This window comes from Lichenostomus cassidix, chromosome 22 (genome assembly GCF_008360975.1).
Source record: "Lichenostomus cassidix isolate B80296 chromosome 22, HeHo_3.0, whole genome shotgun sequence".
Taxonomy (NCBI): domain Eukaryota; kingdom Metazoa; phylum Chordata; class Aves; order Passeriformes; family Meliphagidae; genus Lichenostomus; species Lichenostomus cassidix.
The window spans coordinates 2,508,563-2,532,402 of record NC_139502.1 but is presented as its reverse complement, the minus strand read 5'-3'; the positions used below and the strand labels follow the sequence as shown (position 1 = coordinate 2,532,402).

The window sequence follows — 23,840 nt, the reverse complement described above, 5'->3', positions numbered from 1 at the left end:
GAAGATTCTATTTCCCAACAGTTTAAAAAAAAAATTAAAAAAAAAAAAGGAGCATTCAGGGATGGTGGAGCAGGAAGTGAGTGCTCAGATCAAAACCTGGTCAGTTGTGGTGCTGAGATGGATGTGGTCACAGCCTGGCTGGTGCTCAGGTCACTCAGGAGTGAAGGAAGTACCTGTGAAAATCCCTCCCTCTCTTCATTCCCGTGAAAAATAATTAATACTGGTTAAAATCATTACAAAAAACATCATTTTATTTTCATGCATCTAAGGTAAAACACAGAGTATTTGTATAAAGAGGTAGATTAAAAAAAAAAAAAAAAGAAAACAGATTCTCCATTCTTTGTCACTTTTATTCAGTAGTTTGTTTGTTTCTTTCCTTATTTTCTCTTTTTTTTTGGTGCCAGACATGGCAAGGAGTGATTACAGTCAACTGTTTATTAAAACATTTGTTGCAACACAGACCCCCTTTACCACTGACCCCAAACGGACCCATTTTATGTGCTTTATTTTGTTTTTTTTTTTTTCCATACACCACCACCAAGGCGAGGTGGAGGGGGACGAAGGGGGAAGGGGGAGTCCAGGAGGCCAGAAGGAGGAGGAATGCTACAAGCCACAGCAAGAATGAGCTGTATTTAATAAAAAAAGGGGGCCACGAATGATACAGTAATGAGGTTACACAATTAAATCCCATAGCATGATTGAAGGCTTTCCCTGTGTCTGACGTCATCACAATGGAAGGCATAAAAAGTGGAGTAAACCGATGTTGAGACAGTCCAGTCTAGTCCATTAGGCAAGATGGTGCAAGTAGTCATTTAAATTAAAAAGTGCCCTATCCTCACCTAAATGGCTAGCAGGCATGGAGACAACAGAGCCACAGAGCCTTCTCCATGGAGCTATAAAAGTGTGTTGTCATATGGCACATTTTTAAACACTGGAAAGGGGTGCCATAATGGACCTCTCACTCGCTTTCGTTACAGGTACAAATGCTAGATTCAACTATTTCAACTATGCAGGAAGTGACTCTTCAGTTAGGAATGCCAACCCTAATTCATCTTGTCTTGAAATATATACAAGTTGTTTGTGGTAGCTACGGCGATGATGTTCTCCTTGGGGTGCCAGGCTGTGTGCAGGATCTTCTTGTTGAAGTCTAAGCTGTCGACGCTGATCTCGTCCTTCTTCCTCTTGCCGCTGGCGCACACCTTGCGCGGCTTCAGCACCGTGCGCGGCTTGTTGTTCTCCCGGGATGCTTCCAGGGTGATGTCCCTCTTGGTGTTCCTGTCAAACATCCTGAAGAAGTTGTTGTAAGATCCTGTCATGACAATGCTGCGTAGAGAGGGAGGGAGGGAAGGAAGGAAGAGGTTAGTTGGGAATTGGTTCTGGTTTTAGCGTCCCGACTCGGATCACGCCTTTGTTACCTGTTATAGCTAAAGGGAAATTAAACTGAGGCACTGTTATAGATTTAAAAACCTCTAAGATAATCCTTTTTCCTTCCCTAATCCCTTTGAGGTACTTTGTTACTCAAACACCTCAAATGTCATCATTCAATTTTCACCATCGTTCAATTGTCACCATCATTTGATTTTCACCATTGTTCAATTTTCACCATCATTCAATTTTCACACACACAAGGGAAAGACCCAACAAACCCCAAGCACACTGAATTTTTAGCCACATGATTTTACCAACAATTTTTCACTTTTTAGCGACAGTTTTAGTGACAATTTGCGTGATTTTAGGCACTGAGCAGCACATCTGCTTGGTGAGAATCCCTTACAGCTCCTGATTCTGCATCAGCTGTTCAGTAAAATACAAGGAGGTTCCTTCTCCTTCCCTTGCCTCAAGAAATATTTGAGCAGACAGATGCCAAATTAAAACAAATAAATAATAAAAAAGCACCATGTCTGACAGTACTGACAGGGAACCAACGAGCTGCTTTAGGTGCAGCAAATAAGCAGTTAATGACATGATTAGCACAGAGGCAAGAGCTGCCCTAGGTGGTGATGTTGGCAGGTCAACACCGTGGCAAATCACTAGGAAAAGGAACATTCCTGGAAGGTTTTCCCATGGGCTCCCCAACAGGTCTGGTGGAGATTCTTACAGAGCTAATAATGCACACTTTAAAGGCTACTGAAGGACTACAGTGCTGTCCAAAGCCAGGTATTTGAGCTCCACTGTGCATTTTAAACATATAAATAATTTAAACATTTTGGGAATATCTGAAGTGCATAGGGAGGAGAATTCCACTTGCCTGTCTGATCCATTCCAACAGCATTCAAACTTGTCAAAAATGCAATCGTTCTCGTAGAGTGAGCAGAGTTTACTTCTGAGGTATTCATGCACCTGGAAGAGGGATCAGAGAACCTGAGTGAGCACTGGACTCAACCCCTGTGAAATAACCTGCCCAGGCTGTTCCAAAAGCTGTGGGGTGCCTGAGGCTGATCTCAACAGCTCCTTCTTACAGAGAAAACAGCAATTTTCAGTGGCAGCTGAAAGCATTTTCTGCGAAGGAAATGCTTCACCTCCTGTTTTCTCCAGGAATTAACAGAGAACATAACAGCTGAAGATTTGCTGTGGCTCTCATGGCTGGAGATCACCTTTCCACCTCCCACATTCCCATTGCTTAGAGGGAATTTTCCAGCCCCAAACACAAATTTGGGTTCTGCCATCACCCTGCAAATCCCAAGATATTCATAGCAGAAGTGTGAAACCCCCAAACCTGGATCTACAGACAAAATGGAATTGCCACATCCAGACCAGCAGTAAAACTCAGCCCCTGTCCAGGTTTTTAATTTCCAACCCACACAATTCTCCCCCCATACCTGGTATGTTTCCACAGGTCTATTTTCCATATTTAAATCCCAGATCTTCACTGACAGGTAATCTCTAGTCATCATATATCGACCACTATGGCTAAATTTGACATCAGATATGGAAGAGATGATTTCAGAGAAAAATGATCTGTTGCTAGGATCTTCTGGTTCTTCAAACACTGCAGGGAAAGAAGGCAGGCATGTCAGGAGGTAAGTTTGTGTCTATTTGATATAAGATACACCTGAATTATTTTAACATTTTCTCAATAAGCTTTCCAGGTTGGGCTACTCTAGATAAAATAACTTTCAAGGGGAAGTTGCCATACTCTGAAATACATTATTGCTGTAGCAAGCCAAGGTCAGCTTCCTAATAAATAACTTATTTACTGATATGTGAAGTCTTCATTCACTCATGAAAGATTTCCAGCATCAAACACAGACCAAATGGCCTTTAACCCTTGCAAGTCTGCAAAAGCCATTCCTGGTGTCTAAACAGTGATGTTTTATTCACTATTTTTACTCCAGAAAAACATAATTCTAAGATTAATTTCGATTTTAGGCTTTGGATCTGTTCAATACACCCCAGGAATCCCATAAAACTCCCCAGAGAGTGGAGTGTTTGCCCTGATGTCCCAGCAGCACTCACACTTTGAGTGTCTGTCACACAGGGCTGACGCCCTCATGTCACACAGGCGGATGGTGCCTTTACTGCTGCTGTAGACGAAGGTGCTGCAGCTGTTGGGGTGGAACTCTGCAGCTGTGATCACCTCTGTCAGCTCCTCCATGTTGGCAGGCTTGATATCTACAATGTCTGCAGCAGCTCGTTAAGGGATTGCTGCCCCTGGGAAATGGGTTTTGCAGTTTGAGATGCTCTCAGGCTTGGGGGACACAAAGCAGTGAGTTAAAATCTGACCACACAATTTGTCTGCAGAGCAAGGTGCTGACATCACACTCTGTAGCAGTTTCAAGTTAATTCTTACAGCAGCAAAAAGCTGCTTCAGTTTTGCTCCACTCCAGCAGTAATTAACTCTATGCTACAAATTATCCCCCAAGTCTTTCACTTAGAACTAAATTTTTCTTGAATTCTAACTATACTACATAATAAAAGACTACCTTATAAAATGTATTATTTTATTATAATATACTACATTATATTAGTATGTATGTTACCATTGTATAATTACATTATAAAAGGTAATTGTGTATTAAAAACTTGGCCCAGGTGTGGCTGCTCCATCCCTGGAAGTGTCCAGGGCCAGCTGGAGCAACCTGGGACAGTGGAAGTTGTCCTTCCCACCTGGATGAGCTTTAATATCATTTCTAACCCAAACCATTCCTTCTCCAGAAGTAAAAATCCCTTACAATAACTAGGGAGAAATAACCAGGAGATCAATTCTCTGTCTGTATCCCAAACAGGAACAGGATAAAAGGAAGGAAATCAAATCCACCAGAATTTTCCCACTCCCACCCTCCAGCAGAACAGCAGAAGGATACTAAAACTCCTGTCTGTGATTTCTAGGTGCCACAGGTTGATCCGCAGGTCGTCTGCAGACAGGTAGGTTTCATAGTCGCTATTGATGGAGATGGAATTGATGTGATACGTGTGGGCGTTGGCAAATATCCTCCTGGGGCTGGCTTCCACCATCAGGTCCATGGGCCTGAACACTGGCACCTGCAGCACACACAGCAGGGTGAGCCAAACCAATCCAAACCAAACCAAACCAACCCTCCTGCACTGCTCAGCACACAAAATATGTCAAACGTGGCTTAAAAGTCAATATTTCAGCATCACAGAGGTGATGGTGCAGCTCCTCCCTGAGCTGAGGAGAAATGAGCTGATTTTTGATATCTCAAATGTGGCTTAAAAGTCAATATTTCAGCATCACAGAGGTGATGGGGCAGGGCCTGAAAACTGGCACCTGCAGCACACACAGCAGGGTGAGCCAAACCAATCCAAACCAAACCAACCCTCCTGCACTGCTCAGCACACAAAATATCACAAATGTGGCTTAAAAGTCATTATTTCAGCATCACAGAGGTGATGGTGGTGATGGTGCAGCTCCTCCCTGAGCTGTGGGCTGGGAGAGGAGAAATGAGCTGATTTTTGGTATCTCAAATGCAGCTTAAAAGTCAATATTTCAGCATCACAGAGGTGATGGTGGTGATGGTGCAGCTCCTCCCTGAGCTGTGGGCTGGGAGAGCAGAAATGAGCTGGTTTTGGTACCTCAAATGTGGCTTAAAAGTCAGTATTTCAGCATCACAGAGGTGATGGTGCAGCTCCTCCCTGAGCTGAGGAGAAATGAGCTGATTTCTGGGAGTTACTCACCCGTAGTGTTGTAACTGTAGTAGGATCTCTATACCGTCCATCCTCCTCCTTTAGGTTGTAACCCTCGGGTCTTTTGTCCCTTTCACTGATTTTCCATAACTTTATTGTTTTATCTGCAATGGGAGAGGCAGAGTTTAAAATGGGAGCTGTGCAGAGACAGCAGGCGTCACTGCTGATGCTTTCCAGCAAGACAAGGCCGCCCACGAGCACCAAAAAAGACAAAAATGCTGCTTTGGGGAAAACAAGAGAAAAAGCATTAAAAAAACCTCCTCCACAGTTTGTTCTTTTTATAAGAGTTGGAGCAAGTTTGAGTTAGGACAGGGATTGCTGGGAGTGATTAATGATTAAAGCTCTGACACACACACATGAAGGTCCCTGGGCTGGAAAGCAACTAAATCCCAAATAAATCCCAAATAAATCCCCCATGCTGGGGACACCTGTGCCCAGGGAAGCCACCAGAGCCACATCCCCACATCCCTGCAGTTAAACCCAGCTTGATTCCAACCTTTTGGAGAGGATTAAATCAAATCCTAACAGCAAACCTACATAATAACATGTTACGGTGCAAAATAAAGTCAGAACTTACCATTTGTAGACAATAAAAACTGAGCAGCATTTTTCTGGGGTAACCACCTAATTTTGTTGATCTTCTCTTCAATTTCTAAACTTTTCAAGTAGTCAAACTCTGGTTCATGGCTTTGAAAGGTACTGTAAACATTGTATTCTCCTCTACTGTGAGACTGGGTTTTGTTCTGGAAAGAGAATTAAATGATTAAGATATGTATGCAATGTACATTGGGGTACAACCTGCTTGATTTCACCTGTTCTTCTTATTAGAGAAGACATTTATTAAAGTTTCTACTATTTTGGCTAAGAAAACATCAGAAAAGAGACAGTTTATGCAGCAGATTAGGTTTCCAGAATGTGAATAACATCTCCAGCAAGTTCTCACGTTAATTCTGAGCAGCTGAACAAATGAATACTTTGCCTAAATATTTTATTTAAAAAATAAAAATAATAATAATACTCACAATTCTTTCATCTTTATTTTTTCCACCCTTGCTGTTTAAAGGGATAATTCCTTCCCCTACTACACAGACACACATATGGAAAATCTACTCTGTGAGTACTCAGCTTTCCAGGCACACCATGGAAATCCCACATGGCACCTCTAAATTTACACCAGCAGCTCCACTATTCTGGTTTGTGATCTCCAAGTTCCCTGAGAGCTTCTGAATTGCTTAAGAAGCTTTTTCTCTCTCATTCTAGAAGGGGAAAAAGCTCATCATTGCTGCTGAACACAGCTCTGGCATTGGAGTCACCCCTGCAGTTACCTGCCCAGGTGGAACACTTGGAAAACTGAAATATTTGCAGGATTCCTCTTTCCAAAAGCTGTGTTTTAGGCATTAATACTGCACTGAACCTTGTGGGTGCAGAAAACCAGACCCAATTCTGCTGCAGTGCTCCCCACATTCACCTGAAGTGGTTTCAAGCTGAATTTTGTGCTTTTTTCCTGTCCCACCCACTGAAGATTGCACCACGGGATGCCATTGCTGTGATATGTTCCTGACTGGGGACTTTGCTCCTTCCTTCCTTCCCTGCTGTCTCATGCCATCCCTCAGTACCAAAACACACCTGATACAACCCTTGCTGGCCCACATTTGTCACATTCCTTGCATCATTTGCTCCTGCTTCATACCCTGAGAGCTGGCAGGAATTCCTGAGCTTTAAACTAAGCTGGGGAGGGAGGGAGAAGGGGGCAAAAATGCTTAGAAATCCAATTTGGCACCAGAATTCTGTACCACACCTCTGCCTTGCACTGCTTTTCCCACCCTGGGGAACGGAAAGGACTTTGTTTTCAGCCTCAGTCAGAACTAACAAGTGAAGCTGCATGGAACAGCTTGGAAAGGAAATCTATTGTGCTGTAGGAAATGCCTTAGGAAATTCAGGGAACTTTCCTTCAATTCCAGACTTACCATAACCACTGAGGTTTCAATATTCTCTGTGTGTATTCCAGTAAAACTCAACAGGACCAGAATAACACCTAAACCCAGGAATACATCAAACCCATCCTTGCGCTAAAAGCAAAATTTAAACTCTCTCAGCCTCACGGTGCCGAAAAAAAGAATTCCAAACAAGGAGAGGTGTTGGCCCAAGTGGCTGATGTTCAATTCCAATTGAGGTAATTGCACTGTGCCTACGCAAATTCCTCCTCAGTTTCTGGGAGCTGCAGGATTCACTTCCTGCCTGGCGCTGAGCTGATGTCACCGGCTGCCACATTCCAGCCCGGAGGTGGCAGCAGTTTGGCAGTGGGTGAAGCAACCCCGGTTTGCTGAGCTCTTCACTCAGCCCTTGTCACTGTTTCTCTTCCTGCAGGCGTGGTCTGCAAAGATCTCCAGCGCAGTGCACAGAAATCCAAACAAAATCCTTGTGTTTTGGACACTTTTTTATATAAAACCTGCTCTAGATTGTTGTTTGTAGGAATAAATAATTACCAGGGAATGAAATCCCTAAACACAAATCATTCCCTAAACACAGAGAAGCCAAATGATGCTAAAAACAATTCTGTGGAGTTTTGTCTGACAACCCAGGTGGCTCTTGCCTGGATTCAGCTAGGGTGTGATTTTGGGTTTTGCACCAAAAACCAAGCAGTCATCTCAGCACAGCTCACCTGAGAGCAGCAAGGAGCTGCTGCAGCTCTAAGCTACATTAGAGAGTTCATAAGGGCATCAAGCTACAACTCAACAGCTAAAAAATAATAAAAAAATAGAAAGGGAACAATAAAAAGCCACCCAACACGTCTGGAGCTGGTGCCAGGCAGCCCCACTAGATGTCCCCACTGCCCGAGGAGCTGCTGGCACAGGGTTGGTGTCTCACCCAGCAGCTCCTGGCTCTGGGAACCTGGAATTCCCCAGCTCTGGGGGTTTTGTTGTGGAATTTGAAGGAAAGACTAAACAAAAAGTAACACTGATGTTTCCAGGCAGTGAGGTGACATCTCCCTGAAATCCCCTCTGCCTGAAATCCGTTCTAACCACAGCAACTTGCAGCTCAGCCTTGGTTGAAAATCAGGCACTGCTGCTGGGGGCAAAGCCCAAAATCCAAAATACAAAGATGAAAGGAGAAAAGCTACCTTTGCTAGTAGGATTCTGTGATTTTACCTGTTTGATATCAGAGTGGAAAAGGACATCTGAGGTCACAGTCAGATGCTTAAGGGCAACTTTGAATATCCCCAGCTACAGTGAAATCTGAAATCATCATCACAGCCACCAAGAGTCATTGAAAAGAACCAACTGCAGCTCCCTCAAGGGATTTTTGTGCCTTACCCCTTTTTACTTTTCACTTTCAACCTCCTTTAGACCACAGCTGAAGAGTGTTTTAAATAATTTTTATCAGTGTCACGAAGTTCTCATTACATTTCTTCCCTCTTAAATTTCAGTTTTTTAATCACTCCTCACACAGGCATGCACTTGGTGTAAAGGGTTTTATAAAAATAATGCTCCTGTTTGAAAAAGGGGATGATGAGGAACAGAGAGAACATGAAATGCAGTGTAATTAGGCAGCACTCACCTCCTGCTCCTGTTGAAAGATGACAACTCTCCCTCCCTTGTCTCCTGTTGCTAACAACTCTCCAGAATGGTTAAATTCTACTGTAGAAATTATATCCGCTGCGGAACAACAAAAATAAACCCCACAGATTAATCATTCTTCTAAATACCAAGTGGCCAAGAAAGCCACGATGAAAAAAAATAAAAGCATTTTAAAAAATCATACTTTATTTAAAGGGTATTTATGAAATGCAAGTAGAAGTTTCTTCCAAAAAAGAGCAGTATTTTTAAATTTTTTTATTTAACATTTGAAAAGCAGTTAGAGATCACCAGGCCAAATCTACAATCCCAGTGTTGTGCATTACTTTATTCTTCAAAGTTTAGTATCATTAGCTTCTTAGAACCAATTTTTCTAGTCTGAGTTTACTTTAGATAACAGACTGTGCCAGCACAGATTTCTCTGTGTACATCCACATTCCCACCTTTATTTTCTCCATTATTCCTAATGGGTGATTTAGATACAATCATTATCCACATGACCTCAAAGCACCTTTTATTTTTAAAGATTCAGTACACATTTAACAACTTAAAGGCAAAAGGTATCAGGGGAGAAAAGTTCAGATATCTCAGTGTCTAAGGAATGCAAGGAACAAACAACTGTAGAAAATCAGGAAAAAACATCAATCTCAAAAAAACCTGAGGATCTCTTCTGGATGAGGAAAGTTTACATTACCACAAGTGTTTTTATAGGGAGTGCTAAAATTAAATTGTGAATATCCACGACAAGAAAAGTAATCCTTAATATCAAACTGAGCTGTTCACACAGCAAAAAGAACAAATTACAACTTCAGCTCAAACCCACCCATTCACATTTCCAAAAGCACCAATGCATCATTGCAATGCATCTCTCTAAATCTAATTTTCTGCAGAATAAACTACCTGAGAGTTTTACATACAGAAGTCAAGGCTGTTTCACTTCCACACCAGTCAAATGTAGATATACAATTTTTACTTTTCCATACAAAGCACTCCAATAGGAAAAGACCTTAAAAAGTTATCAAGTGACTCAAGGAAAACATCTCTCAGCAGTGAGAAGTACTCAGAATAATTACTGTTGTGAAAAACACCGAGAGGCTGAACAAACTCTGAATCTTGAAACTGTCAAGACAACACAGCAAATTATCAGCAGATCTAATGAGTCCAGGTATGTGGGAGGAGAAAAGTGAAGGAAAAACTGCCTTGGAAATCTCATATATCCATCCAAGAAGAGATGGGTAAATTCACCAAAGTACTTATTCGGTGAAAGTCACAGAAAAGTTTTACCAAGTCAGAAACCTTATGATTCGAACAGGCAGAACAGCCAGAAAAGCCTGAAATTAAGGACAAAAATCTCCATTTTCTTAGGTCTGATAATGATATATGTTGTGTATAATTATTATATTTACTAATAATACAAGTATCACACAGCAGAAAGATAACCACTTCCCTGTAGATCCCAGGCATTGTCGCTTTCTGCATTTATTTTCATTTTCAGGAGAATCCAAGCTTTGCCCCAGTGATCTCCAAGCTGATCTGCTGCTTTGTCACAAACAAACTTTCAGCACCCACATCCCACACCTCCAGGGAGCCCAGCAGGCTCAGGCAGTGGTGACAAGGTAGTGACACCACGCAGATCATTCCAAGTACTTGGATCAATTTGAAATTAAAACCAAATACATTCCTTAGCGGCGATTGCAACGGGAAGATATTAATTAGTTTTAATACTCAAGATGCATCAATAAATCCAATGTGCTTTCAATGGTGTAATCTTGGATTGTTCCCTTCCCAAGGACAAAACAAAATGTGCTAAAACAGTGACAGAAAATAATGATTTCTGCTTAAGCAATCCCAAAGCAGGGCTGAGATGCAGGTTTTACACAGAGAGAGCAAACAAGTTGTACACCAAACCCAGGAATTCCCTTTTTGGAATTCCACATTGCCATCCCTCAGCCAAAGGACAAGCAAGACATCAGGTGGTGACCTGGGTGGATTTAAAGGTGTTGGAGAGCTGACAGGGGAAACATTTCATCCTCCCCAGTGCCTGGATTTGTGTGTGGATTCTTATCTGTGTTAACACCCTCCTTGCCAAAAAAAAAAAAAAAAATCTCAAAAATCATCAATCTCATCCTTCTATTTATCTGTGGTAACTGAAATTCCCTGATGATTTCAGCCCTTCAGCACCACCACAGTGGAGAATCCCCAGCCCTGGAGCATCCCCAGCCCCGGAGAATCCCCAGCCCTGCTGTTTTCCCTCCTGTCCCTAGGTGGGACCCTGCAAGCACAGAGCTGGGAAATGAGCCTTTCCCCGATCCAGGAGCACAGGCAGAATATTTCAGGGAGCAGCAGATGTGCCCTGCTGGCACCACACCGATGGCTGCTGGCAATAGGATGCATTTCCATGCCCTCTCCTCCCAGCACAGAGATAAACAACCACGGAGCCTTATCTGATACCCAAACCCCTCCCAGCCACCAGCAGTGTTATCTGCTGGCACACCTGCAGATCAGATTTGTCTCCTCCTCAGGCATCTCAGGACATCAGTGACACCAAGGTGCAGAGTGACGTTGGGAGTGCTGAGGGTTTCAAGCACACAAGGTGAAGATATGATTGTGACAGAGACAAAAATCAGGACAGCAAGGTGCACCTGCATTCCTGCACTTGCAGCAGGTTTCTCCCTCTTGCATAACTTGGGACAGAGTTCAGAGTTATTACAGCATTTACAAGTAGTTCTTTGCACAGATCTACACATTTGTCCTTCAGTTCCACTAAACAGCCCTTCAGAAACACTTATTGGTGTAGAAATGCTCCTGAGGCTGCTAAATGCTTTCAAATCATGGTTTTCAGTGACCTGAAAGCAAAGGGGTGGTGGGGTGGGAATCACCTGCTCAGCCTGAAATCAATTTAGGAGGGAAAATGTTTCTGCAGCAGGCTGAGCAAAATGCTGTGGAAACACAGAGCTGTATCCCTACCTCAGAGAAACAAAACTCTGCAGCCAAACCAAGCCACTGATGCTAAAAATCTCAAGCTAAAGACAGTTTTTGGTCCCTGACCCATGGAGAGAGAGCAGAGTCTGCTTTCCTGGAGCCATCCAAAGGTCCAGACAGCTCTCCCAGACCCAGCAGCTGCAATCTGGCCAAGGTTTCCTTTCCTTCTGCACATCATCTTTTATTTTCACAACCTGCTCTGTGTTTTTTATGTCTTGCTTCAATGAGACATCTTCACTTTTTAAGTGTTCCAACAAAAATCAGAACCACCAGCAAGGTCTGGAGACTTTCAGTGGATTCAAGCAGGACTAAATTCTTCCATGGTAGGCATGGAGACAAAAGCCTGAGGAGCCAAAGGAATCAAAACAAGCTTTTGGCTTTGACAGGGAATAGGAAAAGGGGAAAGACACATCTCAAGGCTTTGGGTGAGGCTCTGAGGCCACTGGAAAGAGAACCATTTCAAATGAAAAAAATGCAGAATAATAAAGAAGTCAACAGATCTCAAATGCCTTTTCCCCCGTTAGAAGTGTAAAAAGTTTCCCTGTTAAAATGTTTGCAACAGGAACAATCCAGTGACAAATTTTTATAGACATTTTCACACTTTGGTGGCCTTGGATGTGTTGCAGTGAGTGCAGAACCACACAGGCACTGCCACCATCAAGTGTCATGAAACATCACAGAAGTGTCATCACTGCCCAAATATCCATGGAAAAGGAGAATAAACCAACTTCATCAATCCAAACCACCAAAAGAAAACTCTAATCCAATGATTCCATTCCAGAAGGCCCATCACAAACCTGAACAGCAATTCTGTATTAAATTTGTTGCCAATAATAGAATAAAGGGGATTTTATTAGCAGAGAAGAGGCTATCTATTTTAATGTTCCATGAACTTTATATAAACTCTGCTTAGAAAACATGCTTGGTAGGCAAAACATGTCACCTACTCTGCAGCAGCGAGTCAATCACGGCAGGAACAAAGAGAGTCTTTATTCCAGCAGACCCAAAAGGTTTCTGTGCAAGTTTTTGGAATCACGTTGATGGGCTGCCTAAGCAGAGAGCAAGTAAATCAGAGTGTTTACACAAGTGGAGCAATCTCCTGATGTTTCCAAGGACTGAACAAAGAATTGTAGCGTTTAAAAAGCGTTTTAAAATTCTTTAGGAAGCGTTTAGACACTTTCCCAGGGGCTCAGAACAGTTTCTGGAATTTTCCAGAGGAGCAGCTCGGACAAATCTTGTCCATAACGCAGAGCAGATTATTTACAGGTTGGCAATTCTGTGCTGAGGAGTGAAAACACAATTCACTGGGCTAATGTGGAGCCAATTCCCCAGTTGATCAGCCTGGAAAAGCTATTTTGATCAAACTGAACATCAATTATTCCAAGGGTACTTCAGAAACCACCTCAAAAGGGAAACATTAAGAAACCAACTTTTAGGATTAGTATTAAAATCCAACAAAGCTCAAACATCCTCCAACTGAGGAAGCAGCAGAGGAATGGATGAACATTGAGAGACATAAAGCCAGTGAAATATTTGGATTTGCTGCACAATTGCTGAGCATACCTGAGCCATTCTCCCTAGAGAGCAGAGCATCTGTCCAGGAGAACCTGCAGACCTGAAGTGTCTGAAAATCACCTGTGGGTTGTTTGGTCCTTTCCAATCCTGGGTGAGGCAAAACCTCCCTGCTTTGAACTGCTGAACAGATGCAACTTCCAGAAACTCCAGCTCAAGTTACAGCCAATGACAGAAAATTGTGGCTTTGGATTGGACTTTCTTGTTCCCAGTAATGGTTTTGTTTTGGATTTATGTACTTCATTGTTGAGGAAAAAAACAAAAAGCAAACAATGAAAGACACTGGAGAGAAAACAAAAGCTCTTCCAAGGCTTCAAATATTTTAAGCAGCTCCACAATGCACTGAGTCATCCCACCAACACCCCATTGTTTGTGATTTGGATTTACTACATTTATCCAGAGCCCTGATATATTGTGCATTAATCTCTGAAGGTAGATAGTGAGGTGTTAATCCCAGAGTGAACAGGAAGGCTGTTTAAATAAGATTAGGAAGGGTTGACCACACATTTCTGTCTGCAGAGCAGAGCTCCCAGCACAACTCCACACTCCAGGGAAAGAGTAAGAGAGCAAAATGCCTTTTATACCACCATGCACTGCTCAGTGCTGGTGGTATAAAAGCAAACCCTCTCTGCATTCCAGCCTCATCCCTAATTTATGTCTGTGGGGAGGGGGAAGGGAACACAAGGATTGTGAGCTCTAAAGTTACCATGACCAGTTTTACTATTGACTTCATTTCCCTCTTCTTCATTCACTTGCAGCAGTGATTCCCTGCATTCATTCTGTCTCCCTGAAGTGACTAGGCAACAAATCCAAAGGCAGCTGGGAGAAGGCATTCCTACTGTTCAATTTACTGCTTGAGACTCGCTCCACAAGTCCTTTAAATAGATCTCTTCTCTGCTAGAGAGGGCATTAAAAATATATTAATTCCTTAAAATACGGGGACGGGAAGAAATGAGTGTGGAAATAGAAGCCAGAAAGGGGTTGTTGCCCTTGTGGTAAAAACCCTCCCTCTGTGCTGTGCTGGCAGAGCCAGCTGGTTCCTTGCTCTCTCCCAAGCAGCAGCCCTGGAATCCTGCAGCACACAAAGCTGCCCTCCTTCCCAGGGAGGGGAATTTGTCTGATGGCCAGCTGGGTGCTGCTGGCCCTGCCAGGGGCAGACACAAACAGCAAACACACACACACAGGGCAGCCCGGGGTGCAGCTCCAGCAGACAGTCATTAGGCTTTGCTGGCTTCTGCAAACCTGGGAGCTGAAGGGAGAGGAGGATTTACAGAGTGTGTAAATCCTGCACGTTCACTCTGAGGGCTGCAGGCCCTGCCAGGCTGGAAATGGAAAACACGATCATGACAAAGTCGTTGTTTCCCTGCTGATGCTGAGAGCATTTGGTGCTGTTTGGGGAAGAGCTCAGGGCTGAACTCTCCCAGCCCTGATTCCATCCCCACCTATGTGTAACAGACACAAGATAGTGTCCAAGCAGGGAATGCATGTAGAACTTCACAGCAAAAATTACTTGCCAAAGCAAAATAATCAAATACAAACCTTGTCAAGCAGGCCTAAACCACCATAACTTCACTATTTCCTCGACTCACTGATATACCCATTTCTTTTCTTTTATTCACCCTTTCTTTTCCCTTTCCTTCTCCAGCTTTGCCAGTCTTTGGGAAGAGATACACTAGCTCAAGAACGAGTTCAACCTTGGGTTAGAAAGGCAGAGTGATTTACTCACTATTATTACTACACATTGAATTTTTAACTCTCTATTTAGCTCCCTAACATACAAGTTGGATACCCTTGATTAAGTTTTTCCTGTCACTTCCTAAGTCACATTAAGATGCCCCATGCCTGCCCTGCTCACTGTGGGCTCCAGGTAAGCAGTGCTCAGTGTGCCACATCCTCCTGAGATCACTCTTGTGCTGTCAAACCCATGTACCAGCAGTGACAGCAAGAACATTCTGTTATCAGCAGCCTTCAGGAGCAGGAGCTGGAATTCAGTCAGGTTTTTTTCATGGAAGGAGGAACTGGAGGTAAGGGAAGGAACCAATACTCCAAAACTCCACAGGATTTAGGTGCATTAGAATGGCTTAGAACCTACAGCTGCATTTCTAACACATTCTCAGATAGCCTGGAGATAATACAACTTAATTCTCCAGTACAAAACAACGTTTTTTTGGTGATTTCGCAAATCCACGCAAATAACTTTTGTTAAGCCTCGTGACTTCCTAGCAAACACAGCAGCAAACTTCCATCCCCTCCCACTGCAGGAGCAGAGAAACCAACCCTAATCTTGCTGTTAGTTTGATGTAAGGCCAGTAATGCTCCTCAATAGCTTCACTGGGCTCAGTGCTGGGAGCAGAACAACCCCAAATCCATCTGTCCCACGAGCTGCTCCTCCCTGCAAAGCCAGAGAGGAGATGGAACAGGATTATCACAGAAGTGACTCAAAAGCTTTTACAAGTTGGGATAGGAGCAAATAATTGTTTTACAAGATAATAGTAAAGCAGGGAACAGAATCACTGTCTGGTAATCTCTCATCTGGAACAGCAGCTTCTTATGCATCCAGAGATCTTTATGTGATCTCAAGTCAACTGCGGCATCAAAGTAACTTCCTCGTTTAAACAGAATTCATAGAAAGCACAATCTATGTTCAACTTTACAGTCTAAGCTGGAGAGGCAGCAGCACACTGAATGTTTTAACTCTTACTGCTGTGCCTCACTGGGCAACAAATTCAGTATCTCCACTCACAGCAAGTTTCCACCACCAAATTTACCATTATTTTCCCTCACAGTCCATTTCTGGTCCAAGACAAGAGACCAAAAAACAAACGTGCAAAACCAGCAACTCTCAGCAGCAGCAGAAATCTCTACAGATTATAATCATCATGAACATTTATAATCATCTTCAACAGACACTGCCACCACCTCAAAATTCTGTGAACCATCCCAAATGCATTTCAGTTCTATTAAACAATTTGTATCTTGCTAAGCTAGGAGTTCATTGAGACTGAGCTGAAGGCAGTAAATGAGCAAATTTGGTGTGGGGGGAAAGCACAGAACACACTCAGGGGCAAACACATCTCCAGCCAGCACAGCTGGATTTGCAAAGGCCACCGAGGCCACACCCAAATTGCCAATGAACTGCACTCCTGGGTGGGCAGAGAATCCTCAAGTTCCCTCCTACAAAGGCAGAGTGTGCCTTTGCTGGAACAGAAAGGAAACTGATTTAAAGCTCAGACCATTGGCTTCCTGCCTCCATCTATAGTAGGAAGCTCAAGTCTCCAGGACAGGGGACTCGAGACACCTGTGGTGGCAGGGAAAAGCAGAGGTGACAAAGTCAAAGCACTCTGAAAACAGATGTGGCACACACTGATGTGTCCCTGCTTCCTACCGCTGAAAATGACATTAAAGTGCTCTGAAATGTTCTCTTTGTGAAAAGAAAGCATTCACGCTGAAAAACAGTACTGTGAGCTTTGGGAAGGAACTTCTACAGGTTAAATTGATTTAAAACTGTTGATTCACTGTGCAATACCTGCACCAAGCTCACTGTAACCACTGGGCTGGAGGTTTTATTCTGCTCACCAAGCCTGGCACTGCACTCTGTAACTCCTTTTATGCCAATTTTTATGCCAATTTCACTGTAAACCTACAGAAGAAAAAACCCTTTAGGACTAGGATTTGTTGCTGGGAACAGCCCTGAACTGGCCCCTTGAAACTGTTTCTTCTGATGAGAGAATTAAATAGTTTTGGTGTTTTTAACCCCAAATAAGTTATTAGTAAGCGTTTGAAAAATTACTGTGAAAAATCCTCTCCTGCTCAACTCTCAACAACAACAGACAGAAGAATGTTCTCTCTATACAAACAAATGCAAAGCTGTTTGGTTTCTGGATAGAAACCATTAACCCTCATCACCCTGATTAATTACTTGCTATTTTTAAACCTTAAGACATTACTGCAGTTCCTCTCAGAACACATGCACAGGAAACCAACAGGCAAATTCCCTCCTGCCACCAAGCAAAAGAGTAAAACAGAACGACTTGAGTTCAAAAGATGCTGCAAATTAGAGTTCCCAGTACCTGCCTTGCTCCTAAGCTGGACATGATCTAGCTGGGAGAACAGAGGAAATCACAGCCAGTCTGATCACTGTTAGAGAAGCTGGAAAATAGATGTATTTACAACAAACCAGACAAATAAACACCCCAAAAAACTCCTGCTGACTGGGCTGCCCACCCCCAGGCACTCTATATTTAACAGGTAAGGGTTAATTGGGCTCCAGCATCAGTTGATGTGAAAAATACAACACCCTGGAATCAGCAAAACAGGACTTGTGGCCCTCAGTGCAGTTCCCAGTCCTTTGGGAGCTGCCTCCACTCTGAGCTGTATTTTATAAGTACAGTCCTTCCCACCCTGGAATTGAGGAGTTTTTGTATCTGAAGATTCTTCAGAGCTCCACAACTCCAGGAGATTGCTGCTGTCCCAGGAACTGCATGCAAAGTGGGCACCTTACTCAAGGCAGAGCCATTTTTCAGCTCAACACGAGCTGCATCAGCCTGAAAATACCTCAAACTCAATAAGAAGGGATTATTTAATACCTGACAAGGATTCCCTCGAGGCTCTAAAGGCATCCTCTGCCTGGAAACCACAAACAGCAGTTACAGCACTCTGGGAAAGGCAGCTCAGCTGAGGCACCACTGCGTTATTTCATTTTATCCAAGTAGTTTCCAGGCTTTGCAAGAAACCTCCAAGTTGTCACTCGAGGAACAAACCTCATTAGGAAAGCAACAACTAAGTCAACTCCTGCTTTAAATCTTCATTGCACAGGTGTAGAGTTTTCCCCCTAAGAATACCCTAAATAATCTATTCCAACAGGGATCCCTTCCATTAGCACTGCAAACATATTTAGGAAGATAAAATGGGAATGTTTTACTGAGGACAAAGTGATGAGCATTTAGTTCACATCTCTTAATAAACACGCTTCCCAAACTCAAATATTCCTCCAAATATGACAGGAAGTGCCTATTTGCTTTTCCTATTCCCAGTAATTCAGGTCTATTGTTGGCTGAAACAAAGGTCTTTCAACCTGCACCAGCCGTTCCCAGGACATTTGACACCAGTTTATTAATATCATAAACAGGAGAGGCTGAGTGGCACAAATCCAGCCCCACTCCTGGTGCCCAGCTGAAAGGAGGCTGAGTGTCTCACAGGTTGTGGAATTACAACATTTATAAAGGAAGGAGCAGTTAAAAGGTCACAGCTTCTCCTTGAGCCTCTTCCTTGCAGCAATATTACAGAAAAATAATAATTTTTTTTAAAAGGCTCAATCTGTCTACAAGCTTTCCTCTCCATTACAGAAAAATAATAATTTTTTTTTTAAAGAGCTCAATCTGTCCACAAGCTTTCCTCTCCTTCCAAGCAGAATTGTTCTGCTTTTAAACAAAAAAGTAATCAACAGCAAATCCAGCATTTCAGCATTTTTAGATGCCAGGCAGCTGTTTGATGGAAAAGCTACCGTGGGGTTCAGTTTTCTAACATCACAAAATTCAGCTGCTGAGAGCTTCCAGCCTCTGAAGCTTCAATCTATTTTCAGGTGGGGAAGAGGAAAAGAAGAGTGTCCCTCCTACTGAGGATGTGTCACACTCAGTGTTGCATCAATCCCCTTTCAATCGCAGTGAAAACTCCTCTTCACTCACAGTTTAGGATTACCAAAAAAAGCCTGGGAACAGCAGTTATCCAGAGGTTGGATAACACCATGATCAGAGGCTGTGAACCTCTAGCTCTCCATGAGAGAGGATGGTTTGATGGAAATAGGAGAACAACCCCAGAAACATATAGAAAATATATAAAAAGAATTATATAAAACATCCTACCTAAGAGACATCTGTGTTAAAAACCTAAATGCATTATAATGGTTAATTTCAGCAATGAAACTCTACCTAAAAGCAAATTTCTTTCATCTCCAAGAGAAAACTTAGCTAAAAATATGAAATCTATGGTTTGTTTGAAGGGGGACTGGCAGTGTCAGAGTCCTCTGCTGCTACAATTTAGAATAAAGATAAAACATTAGGTATTACTGTGACACAGAGATAATTTGGCTAAATGACAATTCCAAGCTTTCCTCTGAATTTTCCCATTTCAACCACACTTTATCCCTTTAAACAAAATAGCTTCACTAAATGCAACACACAATCCTTACCAGTTCTATTCCCTTCAGAAACACAGCCAGAGAAACCTACACTGCTTTCTGACAGCAAGATGACAGAACGGTTTAGTTATATTTGCATTGTGCAGAATTTAGTTTGGGAGTCACTCATCATTTCTGTCCTTTGTACAACTGCATACACATCATACATATCTAATTATAGGGGAATAAAATTAAACTCCAGCAGCAACCAACTTCATGCCCACAACTGCTCCATCTGAGATCCCCTCAGGTGCCTGAATGTTCTGTCACTATCACTCAAAACTGGCACTTGTTGAGCAATAGGAGAATTGAGACTAAAAAAAAAACTTATTTATAACAGATTTGATTATTTTTTCTCCAACACAGCCTGGTTTTAATACTCTGCTATGTGAATGTTTCAACATATTTTCTGCCTGCAGAGCTTAAATTTACAACTTATCATTAATAAAGCTGCAGCAAAACTGCCTATCTAATTTCCAAGGGGGTAACAACTCAGTTTTAGCACTGCTGAAGACAAAAATTCACGTTTACTGATTTTCCAGAATAAACTTCATGCCGAAACAGAGAAATTCAGTGTCTATTTCTGACATTTGTGAGCTGCAGAAAACATCCCTGCTGCCCTGGAGATAAAGCACATCCTGTGAATCTAAAAAGATTCAGGAGACCCCAACTCCATCTCAAACTCCATGAAAAACCTGAGAAAAACTCAGAGCTAAGTCACAGTTCATCCTCTCCAGGCTCCTCAGGATTTATCCATAATGCTCACACAAGTGCTCTGTAATTCTCCTAAGACACGGTTTGAAATGCAACTTATACAGAGCAGAAGGATTCCCCAAAATGCATTAGAAGTATTGGAGTGAGTCTTATCGAAGCTTTAAAGCTTGATTTCTCCTCCCTGTGATAAATATGTTGGCAGTGGATTTGTTTTCCAAGCCCAGGCTAATTACCCCTCGGTAGCAGAAGTGCTTTGCTGGAGTGCAGAGCTGCTTTATTTATACTTCCATTTTCTTAGGGAGCTGCTCTCAGTGTGCCTACAAGGAATGAAAAAGAATGTTCGTGAAATAAATAATAATAAAAAAAAAAGCTCAACGAGCTCAGAAATACCATCTAGGCCTTCAAAAAGAAAAGGGTGGCAGCAGTGAAGTTGTTACCACTGGAATGGAGAGGGATTATTGACAAGGGCCTGGAGGGATAGGACAGGAGGGAATGGGGTCAGACTGAGAGAGAGTAGGTCAAGATAAGATATTGGGAAGGAATTCCTCCCTGGGAAGGTGGGGAGGGCTGGGATGGAATTCCCAGAGGAGCTGTGGCTGTACCTGGAGTGTCCAAGGTCAGGCTGGAGCACCCTGGGATGCTGGAAGGGATGATAATTTCTGGAATGGGATGATCTTTAAGGTCCTTTCCAACCCAAGCCACTGCAGAATTCTGTAATTCCAGCTTCTCTCCAGTTAGCAGCACAAAGTCAGTGCCCAGAGCTGACTTCCATCCCAGCCCCACACCTACAGTGAAGGTGCTCCTTGGACATTCTGCACAAAGCCACCCCAGGCTGTGGGCAGTGAAGCTCTCAGAGATCCTTCTGAGATGCTCAGAGGCCATTCTGCACAAAGCCATCCAAGGCTGTGGGCAGTGAAGCTCTCAGAGATCCTTCTGAGGCCATTCTGCACAAAGCCACCCAAGCTGTGGGCAGTGAAACTCTCAGATCTCTCTGAGATGCTCAGAGGACATTCAGCACAAAGCCACCCCAGGCTGTGGGCAGTGAAGCTCTCAGAGATCTCTCTGAGATGCTCAGAGGCCACAGCTGAAGGTGTTTAATGAACATCCACAGGAACAGGATGAGAGGTTTGCATGGAGAGAAATTCCTAACGAGCTCCTGGGGGGCTGGCAGTGATTCCCTCCTCGCTCTGCCTCATGCTGATAAACACATTTGCTATCATAACCAGAGGACACTTCAGAGTCTCCACTCAGAGCAGGGACTGCTCAAATGCCAAGTTATTTTTGTGCTTTGATTGCCTCTAAAAGGGGATTTCTTTTTTCTTAAAAAAAAAAACCCAACAAATTATGAGCAACAGGACTAGCAGAGAGTCAGCCCTGTGACCCAGGCAGAACATAGAAGTATTTAGTCACCTCTTTTCTAATTCACAGAATGTTTACAAGTTACTCCTCAAGACTACAAATTACTCAAGACAGCTCACACCAATTATAACTGAATATTCTATAAAATATTGCTGTATTACTTACTCAACAGGGTGTTTACCTACACAGCCCATTTTGTAGTGCAGGGATTAATTCACATAACAAACATCCAATCAGTCAGAATTTTGGATGTCTTTTCAATGAAAGAACAAATCATTTTAATTTCAAGCTGTATTTACTTGAACCATAACCTAATGCTTAGTCATTACCTAATAGCTTTTATCTAAAAACACCCAAAAGAAAAGCTGCTTGCTTCTGTTTATATTCATTAATTTTTATTAACCTTTTTTTCCTACGCTCAAGACAGGTGAGCACAGGAACTCATGAGTCCTTGGAACTAATTTGATTGGTAATTATTTACTTTTTAAGTCCTGCTGACAGGAATTAAACTGCAACCCTACATAAAAATCCACCACAATATCTTCCCAAAAGTACACCCTAACAACAGCCTCAACAGTCCCTCAGCAGACCTCACTTGAGATCTTTTCAGGGTTTGTTTGTGTTCCCAAGTAGTACAGAGCTATTTATGGAAAAATCTCTGCTGGAATCACAGCCAGAATTTCAATAGGCTGCACGGCACAGTGCAGCCAGGGGTTGCTGTTCTGTTTGCAAATAACAATATATTTGGAAATAACATACTGGGCCATTGTTCTGCACGTAGAGAACAGAAGCCTTCAGGCAATGCCTTTCTTGTCACTGAGAAAGCTCCAGACAGAGCTCTGCAATTGCCTCATTTTCTCTTTTTTTTTTTTTTTTTTTTTTTTGCTGAGGCCAATCCAAAACACACACTGCAGGTTAAAAATTAGTAGTAGCATTATGACAGAAAAACAGAATACTTCGGCGATGCCTTTCAGAATTAGAGCTCTGTGACTTGGTGTGCAGGTATTAAAAAAACCCCAACTCCTCAAAACTCCCCTGCTGTTTCAGACTCTTCTCACACATTCTCTGACCAAAGGATTTTATTTCAGGTTGCAAAAGCTCAATCCAAACATTTGGAGGTTTTTCATCTCGGCGTGCAGAATGCAGGAGGCTGTTGTGGCTCAGACAATGAGCCAAGTGCCTCCTTCTAAGCAAGGCAAATGAAATCAGAAATTCCTCCTGCCCACCAGCAAGCAGGGAGGGCAGGAGGGAGGCAGGGCTGCTCTCCAGCTGAATTTCAGGCAGCCTGCCGGGGAGCACAGGGCCTGTGAAGGTCACAAGTACAACTGAAGTTTCCAGCAGAGATAAATACACAGCTCTGGGAAGCGACTGGAGAATCAAAATTTCCGATGACTTCCCTCACTCTGGTCACACTCACTCAGCTATCAGTTCCTTCTAATACCTAATGCATCTTTTGTGGCACTTGGAACCTTTAAAGAGCAATTTTTCTTTGCCCAGTTGCCTTTTATTTTTTTTTTTTCCCCTCACTTGGCAAGTGTTTTCCTGTGTTTCTATTCTGGCCCAAGCATACATGCCTCAGCTTCTTAAAAAAAAAATCATTATTAAACAGAAGCCAATGCTAATTTCTGGCCTGGACTTTGAGATTCCTAACACATGGAATCTTGACAACTCTAAGGCATATTTATAACACCTCTTAAAATTATATATATAGTCTACTAATCTGAGCAAAATACCAAGCTTTATTTATAAGTGTTTGTTTTAAATATATCTATTTATAGATCAGGACCTTTTCTTGGGTTTTGGGAGAGTTGCATAACAGATATATAGATATGTACAACATATATAAACAATTTATATATATATGTTTTATCTATAAAAAGGTAAAGAGTATTTTCGTAGAGTTACTGCCCTGCAAGGATCTCAAAGATCATTACAAAAAACTATCAAAAGCTTTGGAACTTCATTTTAGGAAACACCAGCCAGGCCTCCCAAGCAGGGAAAATAAAGCAGGGAAGGGTTAAAGTGACTCAGAGAAAACAACTGCAGATGATTACTTTCAGTTATCTCCATTTCTAGTCTTCCATCAGTCTTCCCCACCATCGCCTGGGATAATTAAATTGAAATTTCAACTTTCAAGATGGTAAAAGGTAAAAGAGTAATAAGAGTTCTGTAAGAAACAACCTCAGACCAAAGAGCCTGTTGAGAGCAAACATGGACTGGAAGGTGCCAAACAACTGCCAGTTTAGTGCAGCATGAAACTGCTGGAAAAAGGATTTCAATGTACAAATCAACAAGTTTGTTGATGCCAATTCAGGAGC

At 42.6% G+C, this 23,840-nt stretch overlaps 1 protein-coding gene across 3 annotated transcripts in view; it reads right to left on the bottom strand.

The window, feature by feature from the left end:
• Positions 1-224: 224 nt before the first annotated feature.
• The window catches only part of PPP2R2A (protein phosphatase 2 regulatory subunit Balpha), a 40,921-nt gene continuing 17,305 nt past the window's right edge, over positions 225-23,840 (bottom strand). For all 3 annotated transcript variants that reach the window (XM_085080419.1, XM_085080417.1, XM_085080420.1), the window contains 8 exons: positions 8,704-8,801; positions 5,723-5,888; positions 5,137-5,249; positions 4,305-4,482; positions 3,457-3,621; positions 2,820-2,989; positions 2,249-2,340; positions 225-1,323 (listed from right to left, as the gene is read on the bottom strand). In XM_085080419.1, the coding sequence (XP_084936545.1) occupies positions 1,044-1,323; positions 2,249-2,340; positions 2,820-2,989; positions 3,457-3,621; positions 4,305-4,482; positions 5,137-5,249; positions 5,723-5,888; positions 8,704-8,801 (1,262 nt within the window). In that variant the 3' untranslated portion in view covers positions 225-1,043. The remainder of the gene's footprint in view (positions 1,324-2,248; positions 2,341-2,819; positions 2,990-3,456; positions 3,622-4,304; positions 4,483-5,136; positions 5,250-5,722; positions 5,889-8,703; positions 8,802-23,840) is intronic.